Source organism: Equus asinus, chromosome 23, assembly GCF_041296235.1.
Source record: "Equus asinus isolate D_3611 breed Donkey chromosome 23, EquAss-T2T_v2, whole genome shotgun sequence".
In the NCBI taxonomy this organism is placed as follows: Eukaryota; Metazoa; Chordata; class Mammalia; order Perissodactyla; family Equidae; genus Equus; species Equus asinus.
The window spans coordinates 63,890,137-63,905,292 of NC_091812.1; the positions used below are offsets into that span (position 1 = coordinate 63,890,137).

A 15,156-nucleotide genomic window follows, 5' to 3' on the forward strand; every position below is an offset into this window, starting at 1 on the left:
AGTAAAGGCACGAGCTGGTTCCTCGTATTGACCCCCTGACAGTCCTTATGCCGTTGCTGTGACCTCGCACCACCCAGGCTGCTCATGGGGAAAGGTCTCTATCAGGGCCAAAGGCCTGTCCTCTGCACGCCTGTGTACCACGCTGGGCCTCGGGACATGGTTCTTAGGAAGAAAGACAGTTTTTGATGGTTAAATTCTGAAATCATTTCTCAAAAGTCTGACTCAGCCCTTGGTCCAGACGGCCCACACATGTTTACTGACCGCCCCGCTGTACCAGGCGCTGTGTGAGGCCCGGGCCCACGCTGCTGTTCAAAACGGGTGTGGTCTCTGCCTCCCAGAGTTCACTGGACTGGGGAGTCAGCAAGTTATTGTAAAATCAGGAATGGTAGTGAGTGGCCCGAAGGAGGAGGGGAGGACGTGGTGAGCTGGAAGGACAGGAAGGGCATCTTGATTTGGGGACAGGCTCTTGCACGGAGATCTGAAGAGCGGACATTGGCCAAGAGGAGGTGGGAGGGGCTGTGTCCTGCGCCCTGGGGAAGCTGAGGGGCAGGGGCAGCTATGGGCTGGGGTGTGAGGTCGGAGAGGCTGCGCTGGGGCCCAATACTGCAGCCCTCAGCCCGCGGGGCTCTTTAAATTTAAATCCGTTAAAATCAAATAAAATTAAGAATCCAGTTTCTTGGTTCTACTAGCTACATTTCAAGTGCTCAGTTGCCATGTGTGGCTAGAGGCCACGGAGATGGGCAGCACAGATCTAGAACATTCTGTCATCACAGAAAGTTCTGTCAGACAGCCCTGCATAGAGGGTGCACAGCTGTTTAGATGGCAGGAGAAAGTTCTGTTTCACCGTAAGGGCCATCCTCTGCCGTGGAAGGTTCCAGCCTGAGACATGGTGTAACCCGATGCGTTCTCTGCGAAGATCCTGCGGTTCTCTGTGGTTCTCTGCGAAGATCCTGCGCTGGCAGCCCTGCAGGAGGATGGAGGGGAAGTGGAGGGGGCAGTCAGGAGGGAGCTGGGGCTGGGTGAAGAGAAGTGATGGTGTAAAATCCAACTTGTGGTCGCTCTGTAGACTCTAATATGCCCTTGGAAACCCTCCTGAGATGCAGCAGACCTCTGCCTAGCCTGGTGTGCAGGCCTCTGGGTGGGCCTGGGCTGGGGGTCCGCAGGGAGGGGTGGGGAGCACCGCCCCACCTACCACTGTCCTTTAAGCAGAGTGCCCGCAGTCGCCCTCTGGGAGGCAGAAGCGGCTGCACGGCTCATGGTCTGCTTAGATAGGAAGATGCCTTTGCTGATCCAGGCGCAGAAACAACCATGGGCTGAATGTTTGCAGAAATTTTTATTCCCATCTAGCCACCAGCTCCAGACATTGGTGAAGCTGCTCAGGGCAGCTTCAGTGAGAGGTTGGAAGCTCGCCTTGGACCTTGCCAGGGCGTGGAAGCACCAATTGCAGAAGGTAACTGGTCAAGTGAGCGTGCATGCATGTGTCTGCGTGTCTGCGTGTCCGTGTGTGCGTGCACGCTTGTAAAAGGGCAGTACAGAAGGACGCAGAGAACCACAGCAAGCTGGGCCCGTCTTCCCCGTGGTGGCAGCGTGGCAGTGCAGCCGTCTGAGCTTGGCTTGGCCAGAAGACAGACCTGGATCAGATGGTGGCTCCACCGTCCTGTCAGGGCCAGGGCACTGCTCCCGGCCCAGGCCCACCCCTGGCCATTGGAGGGACAGAAGGGCTCAGCACACAACTGCCACCCAGAAACTGGTGGCTGGATGCTGCTGCCATTGGTATCACCACAATTAGGATTGTCAGCGTGTCTGGCAGCTTCCGGTGTCGAGGCCTCGCTGGCCCCTTGGGGACAGAATCCTAGTGAATGGCCCCCAGGAGTCTTGGGGAGTCTCAGGGGCCCCAGTCTTTGCCTTGCAGCCCAGTTCTCTGGTCCCGTAGAGTGATTTTCCTTCCTTTTGGTTTATGGTCTTGCACAGAAAGGGCCTCACTCCACCCTTCCTTTGCGCGCGGCCTGGCACTGCCAGACTTGTTAGCCCAGGTGCTTTTCTGTTTAAGGAGCTTCAGGGACTGTCACTGCTTGGCCCCATTTGGCTTAAATGATATATAAAAAGTAATAATAGCTGAATGGACTGAATGAGCTATTTCTTTAATCCAGTTACTATTTGTGATGCCCACACATCTGTAAACTCACAGGCAGGTGAGAATGGTAGGTGGGCCAGTCTGTCAGTGATAGGACCGCTCTGCCTTGGCTGAGCAAAATAGGTCTGAGAATTAGTTACAAGCATAAAAAGCATTTGTGTTCAGATGCTGTGCCAGTATTGAGCACTTAACATTTAATTGGCAGTTGGTATCGAGAGAGAGATCCTAGAGCAAAAAGCCTATATAGAAGAGAAAAGGAACGCAAAAGACATGATTTACAGCTGCAGAGTTTGCCAGAATGTTCTGTGTGCCAAAGTACTGTCATCGGTAGGACTGAAGTCAGCCTAGGACTCCGGTTATAGTGCTGGGTTAACATGGGAGTGGAATTTAACGGGAGTTTTTGTATTCCTGGCTGCATTAGACATGCTATTTATTATTATTCTTATACTTACAAAAGCGTACATTTGGCCTAGAAACCATTTGCTCTTTTGTTCCAAGGCTGTGTTTTAAATGCATATGTAACACATCTTGGGTTTTGTAGAATCAGTACTTTGGAATGTTTGTGGGAAGTGGATGATTTCTGAGAGGCTGGGCGGGTGGGTGGCGCTGGTCTTGTCCGGCCTGCAGCCTCCCAAAATAGGCCTAGCATGCTTGTGTCTCCTGCCTTGGGAGAGGAGCTGCTCATCGCCCACCTGCAACCAGATGGCGGATTCCTGACTCTCCCCCTGGGGACGTGTAGCAATTGTAGATGATCCCAAGGGCATCCTTAATCACAGGGCAGGAGTCGACGCCTCACTCCCAAGCTGTCCCCTGACATTTGTGACATGTTATGCTGTGGTGCTGAACTGAAATTTCCCTGGACAGAGGAAGCGAAGCAATCAGCCGAGTTCACTGTGTTGGCCTGGAGATGAGGCCTGTTGTTTTCTGTTTACTGCATGTTGGGCTCCTGATTTATGTAGGAAGCATGGATTGATTACCACGTGTGTTGATGCATTTCTGGTTTATTCTGGAACTCTCAGTGTGTGTGAGTGTGTGTGTGATTGTTTCCTGGAGTTTACTACAGAGTGAGGATCTCCAAGGCTGACAGGGTAAAACTGATAACAGCATCCTCGGTGCAGACACAGTGTTAAATCTGTGTCTGGGAACTTGGGTGTGGGCTCCAGCTGAGTCTGGGCCCCTGCACCTCCCCGCAGAGTGGCCCCTGGCCGGTCATTGAAACCTGGGGCTCTCCAGGCAGTGAGCAGAAGGCCTGAAATGTTTCCCAACTTGCTGTCGACAGAACCCACGTGGGGTTTCAGGGCTCGGAGGCCTGTGCCACTCTCGAGGTGACGGCCATTTATGGAGTACCTCGATCCTCCTGTCAGTGCCCTTTGGGCTGTCCAGGGTCTGGAGAAACTGAGCGATGTTGGGAGATAACCCCAGCCTACAGATAAGATACTTCAAGCATGCACAGTCGTGCTGTCCGGGGCCGAGACTGGGCGGCCCGGGGCCTCGTGCTCGGGCACATGAGCCCACCCCAGGGAGGGCGGGGATGCAGCCGGCTTCTGGAGCAGGGGGCTGACTTCTGCCTCCAAGACTTCCTCTTTATTCCTCCTTCCTCCCAGAGTCCCCCGAGCCCCCTCTGGCTCTCCGAGGCTGTCACACAGCACCATAGACCACGTGCCTCAAACAGCAGAAATGGATTCTCTCTCAGTCTGGAAGCCAAAAGTCCAAAATCAAGGTGTGGGCAGGGTTAGTTCCTTCTGGAGCCTGAGGGGGAAGCCGTCCCTTGCCTCTCCGAGCCTCTGGTTCCTGGTGATCTGTGCAGTTCCTTGGCTTGTGGCCACATCAGTCCAATCTCTGCCTCTGTTGTCACACGGCCTTCGTCTCTGTGTCTGTGTCCCAATGTCCCTCTTCTGATAAGGACACCAGCCACTGGCTTAGGGCCTGCCCGTATGACCTCATCTAAACTTTACATCTGCGGTGACCCTATTTGCCAATAAGTCACATTCACAGGTTCTGGGGCTAAGGATTCCAACATGTTTTGTTGGGGGACACAGTTCACGCACAGCCCCCTTCTCCAGATGTGCAAGCAACAGCCTCACACATTTGTCTCCATCTCCCAGGTCCTTTCATTTCGTCTTCCCCTGTTTCCTCATTTGTCTGATTCCCATCCTTTCTAGTCTCACATCCTCTTCCTGTCCCCTTTGCTCCCCCGTTAAGGCCCCCCCCCCCCCTCATTTTCTACAGCTAGTTCTCTGCAGACCACTAGACAGCTCAGCAGGAAAATCTGAGCGGGAGTGACCCATAGCCACTGTCGCCCGGTGATTTATTGCTCTGGATATATGTCCCCCTGGGGAGAGCATCTTTATGTCCTCCGTGTGGCTCTCAGGGTCTCCTCGTCACCTGCCCTTCCAGGCAGGTTGTCTGTTGTATTTCCCACCAATCCGAGCCCTGCGACCTCTTGACCCTTAGTACATAAGCCTTTCCTTATCTCCTTCCCAGACCAGTCAGTGTGGCCTGGCAAACAGGCAGCTCCTCAAGCACCTAAGTAATCTGACCAAGTGGGTGAATGTATGGGCGGTTGGTTGGGATTAAAAAATTGTTAATCCTCGGGGCTGGCCCCGTGGCCGAGTGGTTAAGTTCGCGCGCTCCGCTGCAGGCGGCCCAGTGTTTCGTTAGTTCGAATCCTGGGCGCGGACATGGCACTGCTCATCAGACCACGCTGAGGCAGCGTCCCACATGCCACAACTAGAAGGACCCACAACGAAGAATACACAACTATGTACCGGGGGGGCTTTGGGGAGAAAAAGGAAAAAATAAAATCTTAAAAAAAAAAAAAATCATTAATCCTCGATCTGACTGCAAGGCAGGAGTGGTATCCCTGGTGACTGACTCTCTCCTTCCCTCTGCCCTTGGTGTGTCCTCATGCTTGGACTTGGCTCCACTGTCCGGAGTTTCGGGGTGAGCAGAGAGCTGGCCTGGGCATTGGGGAGATGGAATCCGTTGGCACCAGTTGTTAAAGCTCCTCCTCTGTGAGGAAGGGGAAACTGGCTCGGATAATTACAGGGAAGACTTCCGTTCTCTTCTCTGACGCTGTGGGCGCCGACTGGATTCACGTTAGCCGAATTCTCCGTCCCCCATGCCTGGCTCCTCTTGGCCTGTTCAGTCATGTCTGGAGGGGTTTGGGGCAGCTCTAACGGAAGCTTTTGTGAGCTAGAGGAGAGCTTGGCAATGGTTAGCACAAACCCCATATTTTGCACATAAGAGAAATGAAGCCGAGAGAGGTTAAATGGCCGGCTGTGAATTAGACACCCAGGGAGAAAGCAACACTGTGCCTCACCTTCAGAGAACTTTCTCTCTGCCTTTCATTTTGTCCTCCAGAGAGTTGAGGATGGTGAAAATGGTGGACCACACTAACTTAACCACCCTCCCACTTAAATTGCATACAAGTGCTCAGTGAAATATTAGTAAAAGATGTCAATGCTTGGATGAAATTGCGAGAGATGGTGAAATGCCCAGGAGCTAGAATAGAAAGGAAACAGAATTGTCAGTGACAGCCCTGGGCTGCTGCAATGGTCCCACTCTGTTGGCAGCCTCAGAGAACAGCCCAAGTATCCTGGGGAAAAGTTCACCTGAGACAAGGAGTTGATTCTGCAGGTGGCCTGCAGTTATGGCATGGGCTCCCCAACACTGAAAGATGATGTCACCACATGGCTGGGGAGCTGATGTGGATGCATCCGCAGGCTCCAGAGCAGAAGGATGCCAGTAAGACGGAGACACCACAACCAAAGCTGGTGTAGCAAAGGGCAGCTGCAGGCACATCACATCCTCCAATGCTTTGATGCTGGAATAGCCCCCGGGACATGAACACTACATTAGAGAGAACACTCAGGAGAAGGAAATTCCTGATTGAGATTATGTGAAATAAATCCCTTCAAGTTACTGATTTCGCTTGGAATTGGATGGATGGTCTTACATTTCCTTCAATCAGGAGAAATTAGGAGTTGAGACAAAAGTCAAGTTTGGTTTTAGGAAAATGAAGGAATTTACATTTCTTTTACCCTAATATAAGGCCAATGAAATATCATCCCTGCCATGGAAACTACTCTGCTAGGCTCAGTTCATCAGGAGCCTTGGGTTTCAACATCAAGCCAGAAGGAGGCCCACGGGGGCCAGAGGACTCAGGTGTTGTAGGTAAGCCCTAGGAGACCTGAGGAAACGGGTGGTTTCACCCATCAGCCGAGGGAGGTGGGAGGGGGGCTTGCGTCAGCCCTGGCTGGGGTGGCAAACAGGCTTTCCCACGAGAAATCAAACGTGGACCGCACCTCAGGAAACCAAGCGTCCATTACCAGAATGTTGTGGGGAATCCCAAGCCCAAGAGCTAACATGAAAGCTTGGCACTATCTGTCACAGGAACCCAGTCCTTAAGGGATTCCCACGGAAAACCAGCCCTAACGTGCAAACTTACAGAGCAACTCAGAGAGGCCCAGGCTGAGGAGTGAGTGAGTAAACAACGAAGCCAGAAGGATTAAAGATAAAGGGAGAAAGGGCAGTGGTGGATTTGAAAAGGAACCCAAGAGACCTTCTAGAAAGAAAAAATGTAGTCGGTGAAATGAGCGACTTGATGAACAGGCTAAGGAGTAGATAGTGCATAGCTAAAAATAAAGAAAGGATAGGGAATATAAACGTAGGTGAAGAGCTCCGAGGAATCAGGTGAGGAAGTTCGGCGTATATCTAGAAGGAGATTACAAAGGAGAACGGGGGAAGGGAGAGAGATTTTCTACTGAGACGTTGGTGGAGAGTTTTACAGAATCAATGGAAGGCATGAATCTTCAGATACGTGGAATGGCACTGAGGCCGAAGAAAATTCACAGCTAGCGATACTTTGGGAGGCAAGGAAAGTGGCCTATAGAGGTCAGGTTACCTGTCCAGGAAAAGACCAACAGGACTCGTGACAGTAACAGCCAGAGCCGGGGACAGCCCTGCAGCTGCCAGCCTGGAATTCCATACCCAGCTAAATGACAACTCAAGTGTGAGAGTCACAGGTGATTTGAGACCAACACCCAGCATGTTTACAACCTCAGTCCTTTACCCAAAGAACGAATGTGAGTCAGCAAGAGCTCAGCTGAACCCAGGAGGAAGGACTGAGATGCAAGCAGTGTTGGCAAGGAAACAACATGGTACACAAGTCAGCAAATCTACATAGACCCCTTTAGTAAAACTCGGCAATAATGACAGGACTGGGGGCTTCTGAACGGAGTGTAACTAAACACTGGGAAGCAGTAACTCGAAGTGGTGGTGGCCAGGGGTGACTGCAGCTCGCAAGAACTCATAGATTAACACACATGGACTCATCAATTAACATGTTAATTTTCGTGTTGTTTACAAGATTCGTGTCAAATATATAATCATAAAAAATGATTTCAAAAAATTAAAAACATAGCACAGGCCTGTGTTAACTAAAAGTACTCTGAGGTAGCTACATTAATATCAGACCAGAAGGCTTACATGACAATGTGAAGACCAGATGACGTAATAAACCTGATGTTTATGCAGCCAGAATCCTAGTTTCTAGTGTATGAACACACTTGACAGAATTATTAGTAGCCACTTGATAGATATAGAATCAGTTCACACAGAGGTCATTGAAACTAATAGATAAGCATATTAAAAATTTGAACAGCAAACTTGGCAGGCTTAACCTCTGATGCTTCTATATAAACCCTGCACTGAGCAATTAGAGAAAACACATTCTTCCAATCAAATGTGGAACGTTTACAGGAACTGACTTCTGCTAGGCCGTAAAGCAAATCTTACTGGTACCAAAGAATTGTCATTACATGGACCATGTTCTGTGACAAGAGTGCAATTAAAACACGCTGTTAATAACTTGGGGCTAAAAGAAAAGACTATAATGTAAATTACAATATAATTGGGTCTGACCAACCATATGGAGATTAAATAATTTAATGGATGGCTAAAGAAGAAGTGGAAGGGAATTTTCACATTTAATGCATATATTAGAAAAGGAAAAAAATTCATTACCTGCAGAAGTTAGAAAAAGAGCAACAGAATAAAGATTTGAACAGATAGCTACAGAAGGAGAGCCCCAGTGGGTGATAAACCTTCCAAAAGATGAGGAATTCGTGCTCCTGAGGAATTCTTAAGATGCAAACTGAAACAACAGCACTATTTCATGTTCATCAGATGGCAGGCATGTCAAAGCCCCCAAACACTAAAGGTTGGCAAAATTGTAGGGCAAACACCTTCGCTCGATGTTGATAGTTGAGTGCAAATGGTTTCAAGCACTTTCGAGACCTGGGTAAATGGAAGGTTTCAGGGCCTTGTATAACTTATCACTTCTGCACCCAGGTGGATGCCTTCAGGGTATTCTTGTCTGTGTGCAGGATGAGACACGTATACAGGCGGTCGTTAAACACTGTTTGTGCTAGCAAAAATGTGGAAACAACTTACTGCCCCTCATCTGGGAAATAAAGAAATTGCAGTTTGTTTGCACAGTGGAATATTAGACAGTAATTAAAATAAGTGAGCAACATCAAGAAAGATAAATCCCACACTGACTTTCAGCAAAACAAAAAAACAAAAAAAAAAAACCCAACTAGCAAAGATGACCTTTCAGGGAAAATTTTCAGAAATATAATATAAATATGCATTGGAATAGTGCATCCCAGTTTTCTGGAGAGGGAGGGAGAAATAAAGGAAGGCTGGGCTTTATTTGCACTTGGGAACTTTTTTTTTTTTTTTTTAAGTATTGTAGGTCAGATATGGTGAAATGTTAGCACAAAACCTTGATGTTGTGTACATGGGTACTCTTGTGTTAATAGCTGTATTTCTCCGTATGTTTGCAACTTTTCAGTAAATCAAGAAGAATTAATATAAAAAAAACAACTAGGCAAAAGGAGATATGAGCAGTATGGATTTTGAAAGCATAAAGACTATATTATTATTATTTGAAGAAGATGATATCTGTATAGAAAATCCAAGACAGTCAACTCAGAAACTAACAGACTAATAAGATAGTTCAGTAAAATGGCAAGATAAAAAAAATATACATGGTGGGCAGAATAATGGCCTCCCAAAGATGTCCACGTCCTAACCCTGAGAACCTGTGGGCATGCACCTTTCATGGCACAGGGACTTTGCAAGATGGAATTAAGTTAAGGATTTTGAGAAGGGAAATGATCCTGGATGATCCAGGTGGGTCCAGTGTAATCACAGAGGTCCTTATAAGAGGGAGGCACGAGGGTCAGAGTCACCGGTTGGTGACATGATGATGGAAGCAGAAGTTGGAATAGTGCAAGGAAGGCACCACGAGCCAGGGCATGTGGGCGGCCTCCAGAAGCTGGCAAAGGCAAGGAAAGAGACTCTCCCAGAGCTTCCAGAAGGAATTTGGCCCCATCCACACCTTGATTTTGGGACTTCTGACCTCCAGAACTATAAGATAATAAATTTGTGTTGTTTTATGCTAAAGTTTGTGCTAATTTGTTATGGCAGCAATAGGAAATTAGTACAATTTATAGAAATCTAATAATTTTTCTATAAGCCTTAAGGTATTTAGAAATAATAGAAATAAAACCAATTCATAGTAGTAAGGAAAATTATAGAGGACCTAGAAATTTACCTAAAAATAAATGTGAAGATCTGTATGAAAAAAAACGATAGAGCTTTTCTGAATCGATGAGGTCTGAAATAGAGACCTAAACCACACTTTCTTCAATATTGTCAAGAGGGCAGTTTTATACAGATCGTCTGTAAATGCGGTTCTCTCTCCAACACCACCCTAGTTTTTAAAAGAAACTTATCAGGATGATTCTAAATTGAATGTGGAAGAGAAATAGCCATGAAATTGAGAAAGTTATCCAAAAATGTAACATTTGTTATTCTTGATGTTCAAATGTATTTCAGTCATCCTAACTTAACCCATGTGATGGTGCCATCGCAAAGGCCAAGATCAGTGGGGTGGGGATGGGTTAGAAATGAACAGAGCTTGTTTTAGATGGCGCACCAGGGAAACACCCTCTATGGAGGTGACTTTTTGGCAGATAACTTGACCCTTGAGAAACAGCACAGATCTGAGGACAGGGTGTTCTTGGCCATGCACAACAAGGGACCAGGTTGGTTTTAGGAAGAGCAAGGGACCCCCCTTCCAATGGAGGAGAGTGTGGGAAAGGTAGGGAAAATTCCAGGAGTGTTGACACCGTGTATATAAATTAGCTTTCCTCCCTTATCTGTCTTCTAATTTCTTCCTGAAGCCTCAGTTTTCCTCACCTGCCTAGGGAGGGGGCTATGAATTGATGATGTTACCCAATTATCGACCTATAGCTTTGGTCTTGCTGAGCTTCCAGTAGAGCATGAAGGAGGCTGATTCAAGGCCTGGGTCGGGACATGGGTGCTATCTGTGGAGATCCTGCCCTGTCCGTTCCCGGCTGGACATGCCTTTTCTATGCCATAGCATCCGGGACTTCCCCAGGTGCAGGTGCTGGCCACTTAGGAACATTCTTTCCACTTTGGTGCTCCCCTCCAGCGGTGCTTCTTCTCAGTATTGTTTCTCATCTGCCTCAAGTTCGTTCTTGGATGGGTTTGGTTCCCTGAAACCACAGCCCCTTCCTTCTCCTCAGCCCTTTAAGCAGAGGGTCTCAGCCCAGGCTGCACACTTAGGGCTTCTGACAGAGGCCACTGCCCAGGTCCCCACTGGGACGTAATTCCGTGGGGTGCAGGTGGATCTTTCTCATAAGCTCCCAGGTGACCCCACTGTGAAGACGGAGTTGAGCCCCACTGGTTTGGACAGTGTAGGATGAGAAGAGTTGGTAAGAACTCCACCTGTGGACTGGATCACTTCTCTAGATTCTGCTTTGTTTTCTGTGAACGGAGACGGTGTGGCTTCAGGGCTGAGCGTTCATCTAGTTGAGAGTGAAGGGGATCTGGACAAATTGGGCACCTCAGGCTTGGAGGAAATCAGTGGACCCCTGACCCCCAGGTCCCAGCAAAGCTGAAGATGGTCGCCAGCACTCTGGAAAGGATGCTTTTAACAGAGGGGCCTCCCTCTTTGCCTGACACCCCTCACCCCCCCAGCTGCTTCTGCATGGTTGGTCCATCTGATCTCGCCTTGCCCATTTCTCCTCAGGGGGTGTTTCCTGATCCCAGGACTACATTTGTAATGTTGTGCAACCATCACCACTCTCTAATTCCAGACATTTTCATCACCCCAAAGGGAGACTCCATACCCATTAAGAGTCACTCCCTAATTTCCCCTCCCCCAGCCTCTGGCAACCACTAATCTGTTTTCTGTCTCTACAGATTTATCCATTCTGGATATTTCATATGAACAGATACAGCCAAGAGAGCTTTGGTGATTAAATCAACCGTGTAAGGTGCTTGATTCCAACACATGAGGATTTCTTCAGTCCATGTTAGCTGTTACTACTAAAGCATCTAAAAGGGAAAGACTGGCACAGTCTGAATTTAGCCTAGCTCTGACTCCAGTACAGGGTCTCATAGTGTCCTGTGTGGCAGGATGGGCTTAACACCAAGCTCTCCGTGCTCCTGTGGAGGGAGGGCAGAGCCGGCAGGAACTCCTCTTTCCTACTCTGCACTTCTCAAAAAGGAGTCTTCTTGGGGAACAGCAAAGACTAGGGCTAAACGTTGTCAATCTGGCGATCAAGGATGTGGGAGAAGCTGTTGATGGGAACAGTGAAGAAGAGTTCCATGTTTCCATAGCCGTTCAATGTAAAAAACATATTCTTGAAAAAATGTAGATCCCGAGGTCTATTTACGGTAATTGGACGGTCCTGGTTGCTCCCCAGGTTTCCTTCTAAGTTGTACAAAAGGAACCGTCTCCTTAACTTTCTTCTCTGACCACTCCCCTCTCTTTCCTCCCTTTCTAGACAAATGTTTTTTCCATGTTGAAGACGATCCTTCTATATCTTTCAAGATATTTAGCTGATCAGTGGAGATGTCCCACATTTTGATATATGCAGATGCCCTAAAAATGGAGGGGTATGGTGACAGGACAGCTCTCAAGCCAGGCCCCAAACGGTTGAACTGAGAACCAGCAGCAACTACCATGTCCCTGCCCTCAGAACCCCTGGGCCTGCTCCTTTTAGATTTTTGCAAGTCAGCTCGGAGACACAGACCCTCACATCCTAATTTACACGAAGCCATTGCGTGTGTCTACCGGGAAGCCATGGTTTGTCAAATGTCTTTGGAAGAACTGTCATCAGCGTAGAGACGAGAATTATAATTAAACTTGTGCCAAAAAGAAGAGATCATTGTGACTTTAATCTAATATGTCATTTGCTATTTTAAATTACAATTTGGTGACTATATTATATGCCCTCCTGTTCATTTAGTGTTATGAAGACCTTAAGGTAGCGTCTGAGTATTAAGGAAGTTGAAAGTGCCTCATATGAAACCCTCTGGTTAGGACGCGCTCTGGCCGGAACACAGTGAAAGGGTGCGTTTGCTGTAATCTGGGCAGCCCAGATGATATCGAAGAAACCGCTTCACGTTGTCAGATCAGATTCGTTCTTGTGTTCAAAGGGGACACGTCTCTCCCCAAGCTGAGCTTGAGCGGTCGAGTTCATGAATGAGCGTACATCCTGGAGGTCACCCTGCTTGATTCAGCCCATCCTTTCAGGGGGTTGTCATAGACACTTTCGTGACCTTCCAGCTTTGTGTCATCCCTAAGAATTCTCTTCTACAACTTAATTCAGAGCATTGAGAAAAGGGTTGGCTAGGAGAGAATCAAGGTAGAACCTGATGATGTTGTTACTAATAAATAATAATCAGTGCTAATTAGTGATACCTCTTCAGACAGATATCTGTCCGTTCTCCCTTGTGAATAAAATCCATCCATTCCTGTATTTTTCCACCAACTAAATAAGTAATAACATATATGCCATCTTATAATCTTTTTGACATCGTAAAAAGAAGAAAGAATAGGGACCAACCAGAAATCAAGCAAAAAGACTCAGAACATGAAAATATTTTGTAGTCATTTTCAGATTGCTCTATTATCTTAGTTTTGTCTGAAGTGAATTCGTCTCCTAATGATTGATTGTCTTGTCTGTCCAGCCTTAGTTTTCTTCAGGTGTTATAGAATTTTAGTGTGTGTGTTTGTCTTGACAGAGTAACCTCCTGCCCCGACCTACATCATGCCCCCGCCCCCGACACACACATCACACACACCACACACAGACCATACACACACATACCTAACACCCTATACACACACACCATACACACCATACATGCACACATTACACACACACCCCTCCCTTCACTGTCCGTTTCACTTCTTCTGGTTGCCCACAGCCTGTGTCGCCAGCTGAGAGCTCCTGCCCCTGGCTGACCTGGGCCCCACATTCGAAGGTGGTGTTTCCAGCCCCGAGTGCTCTGTATTCTGGGTACTCTTTGGCCATGTTTCCCCTCGGACTTGAAAGCCCCGGACGGCTTCTGCCTGCTCCCGGCCCGGGCCCAGCGGGACGGGCCTTCGGTAGCCCTTATCCCCGTCGGTTCTCTTCTGTTCGGGCCAGTGACAAGCTTGCCTTTGAGGATTCCCTGTTTTGTCACACATGTTTTCTCTTTTCCTTTTGTGGATTTGTGCTTGGGGGCATGGTAGGAGGGAGGATGGACTCTCTGAGCAAGAATTTATATCGCAAATTGGTGAGATTAGAGTAGATTTAGAGCTTGGAAAGAGAAGTACCAGCCATCCTCATTGTTTGCAGATTCCATATATGTGAGTTCAGCTACTGCCTAAACATGTTTGTAACCCCAAAATCAGTCCTCACGATACTTTTGTGGTCACTCACAGACGCGTCCAGAGCAGTGACAGTCTCGAATTGCCCGATGCACACGTTCTCGGCTGAGGTTGAACAAGGTGACACTCTGCCTAATTGTTTCAGCTCATGCTGTGAACAGGTGTCCTGTTCATGGTCTATTTAGTCCCACGTTTTTCACATTTTTGTGCTTTTTGTTGGTGATTTTGCTATTTCAAATGCCCTCAATGATGGTGTTGCAGTGCTGTCCTGTGTTCCTGAGGGCGAGAAGGCTGTAATGGCTCATGGAGAGAACACGTGTGTTAGATGGGCTTTGTCCAGGATGAGTCACAGTGCTGTTGGCCCTGAGCTCAATGTGCATGAATCAACAGTGCATATTAAATAAGGTGTCTGTAAACAGAAACACACATCAAACAAGTTCATGCATGGATCGGCTGATGAAAATGTGTGACCAGGGGCTCACAGGAAGCTAACTCTCTTTTTCCTGGGAGCGTGGTTCAGTATTTGCTAATCAGTGTTCTCAGCAACATTCTAGAGCATAATTACTGCCGCTTAGGAGAGTGGAGTGTCTGTATGGGAGAGAAGATGGAAGCCTTCCCTGAGCAGGTCACTGAGCTGGCCCCAGGCAGCCCTTTCTTCCAGCCCTCACTGAAGTTTGCTCCTCTGTGACCGCTCTCCTTTGCAGGTTACTTTCTGAATTTTCTGGAGCCAGTAAACAATATCACCATAGTCCAAGGCCAGACAGCAATTCTGCACTGCAAGGTGGCCGGAAACCCACCCCCCAGCGTGCGGTGGCTGAAGAATGACGCTCCGGTCGTGCAGGAGCCACGGCGGGTCATCATCCGGAAGACGGAATATGGGTCTCGGCTGCGCATCCAAGACCTGGACACGACGGACACCGGCTACTACCAGTGTGTGGCCACCAACGGGGTGAAGACCATTACCGCCACCGGCGTCCTGTTTGTGCGGCTTGGTGAGTCGGGCCAGCTGAGGCGTGTCGGTTATCAGATAGGAACGTTCACAGCCACCGAGTGGGAGGTTAATTTGCAGCTTGAAACTGAACACACACAAGCCCGCAGAGAGGAAATCAATAAAACCATTCCCCAAGGCCCTTCCCATTGTGCGCGATGTCCCGGCTTAACCTGTTACCCAGTTACTTGTCATTAAAGAAAATCGACACAGAGGGAAGGGTCTGTAAACATGGAGTGCAGAAAATAATCCCAGACGCAAAGGTGAGCTGCG

At 48.3% G+C, this 15,156-nt stretch overlaps 1 protein-coding gene across 5 annotated transcripts in view; it reads left to right on the top strand.

Annotated features, from left to right (window-relative positions):
* The window catches only part of ROR2 (receptor tyrosine kinase like orphan receptor 2), a 204,300-nt gene that overhangs the window by 156,845 nt on the left and 32,299 nt on the right, over positions 1-15,156 (top strand). For all 5 annotated transcript variants that reach the window (XM_044756653.2, XM_044756655.2, XM_044756650.2 and 2 more), the window contains exon 3: positions 14,600-14,887. In XM_044756653.2, the coding sequence (XP_044612588.1) occupies positions 14,600-14,887 (288 nt within the window). The remainder of the gene's footprint in view (positions 1-14,599; positions 14,888-15,156) is intronic.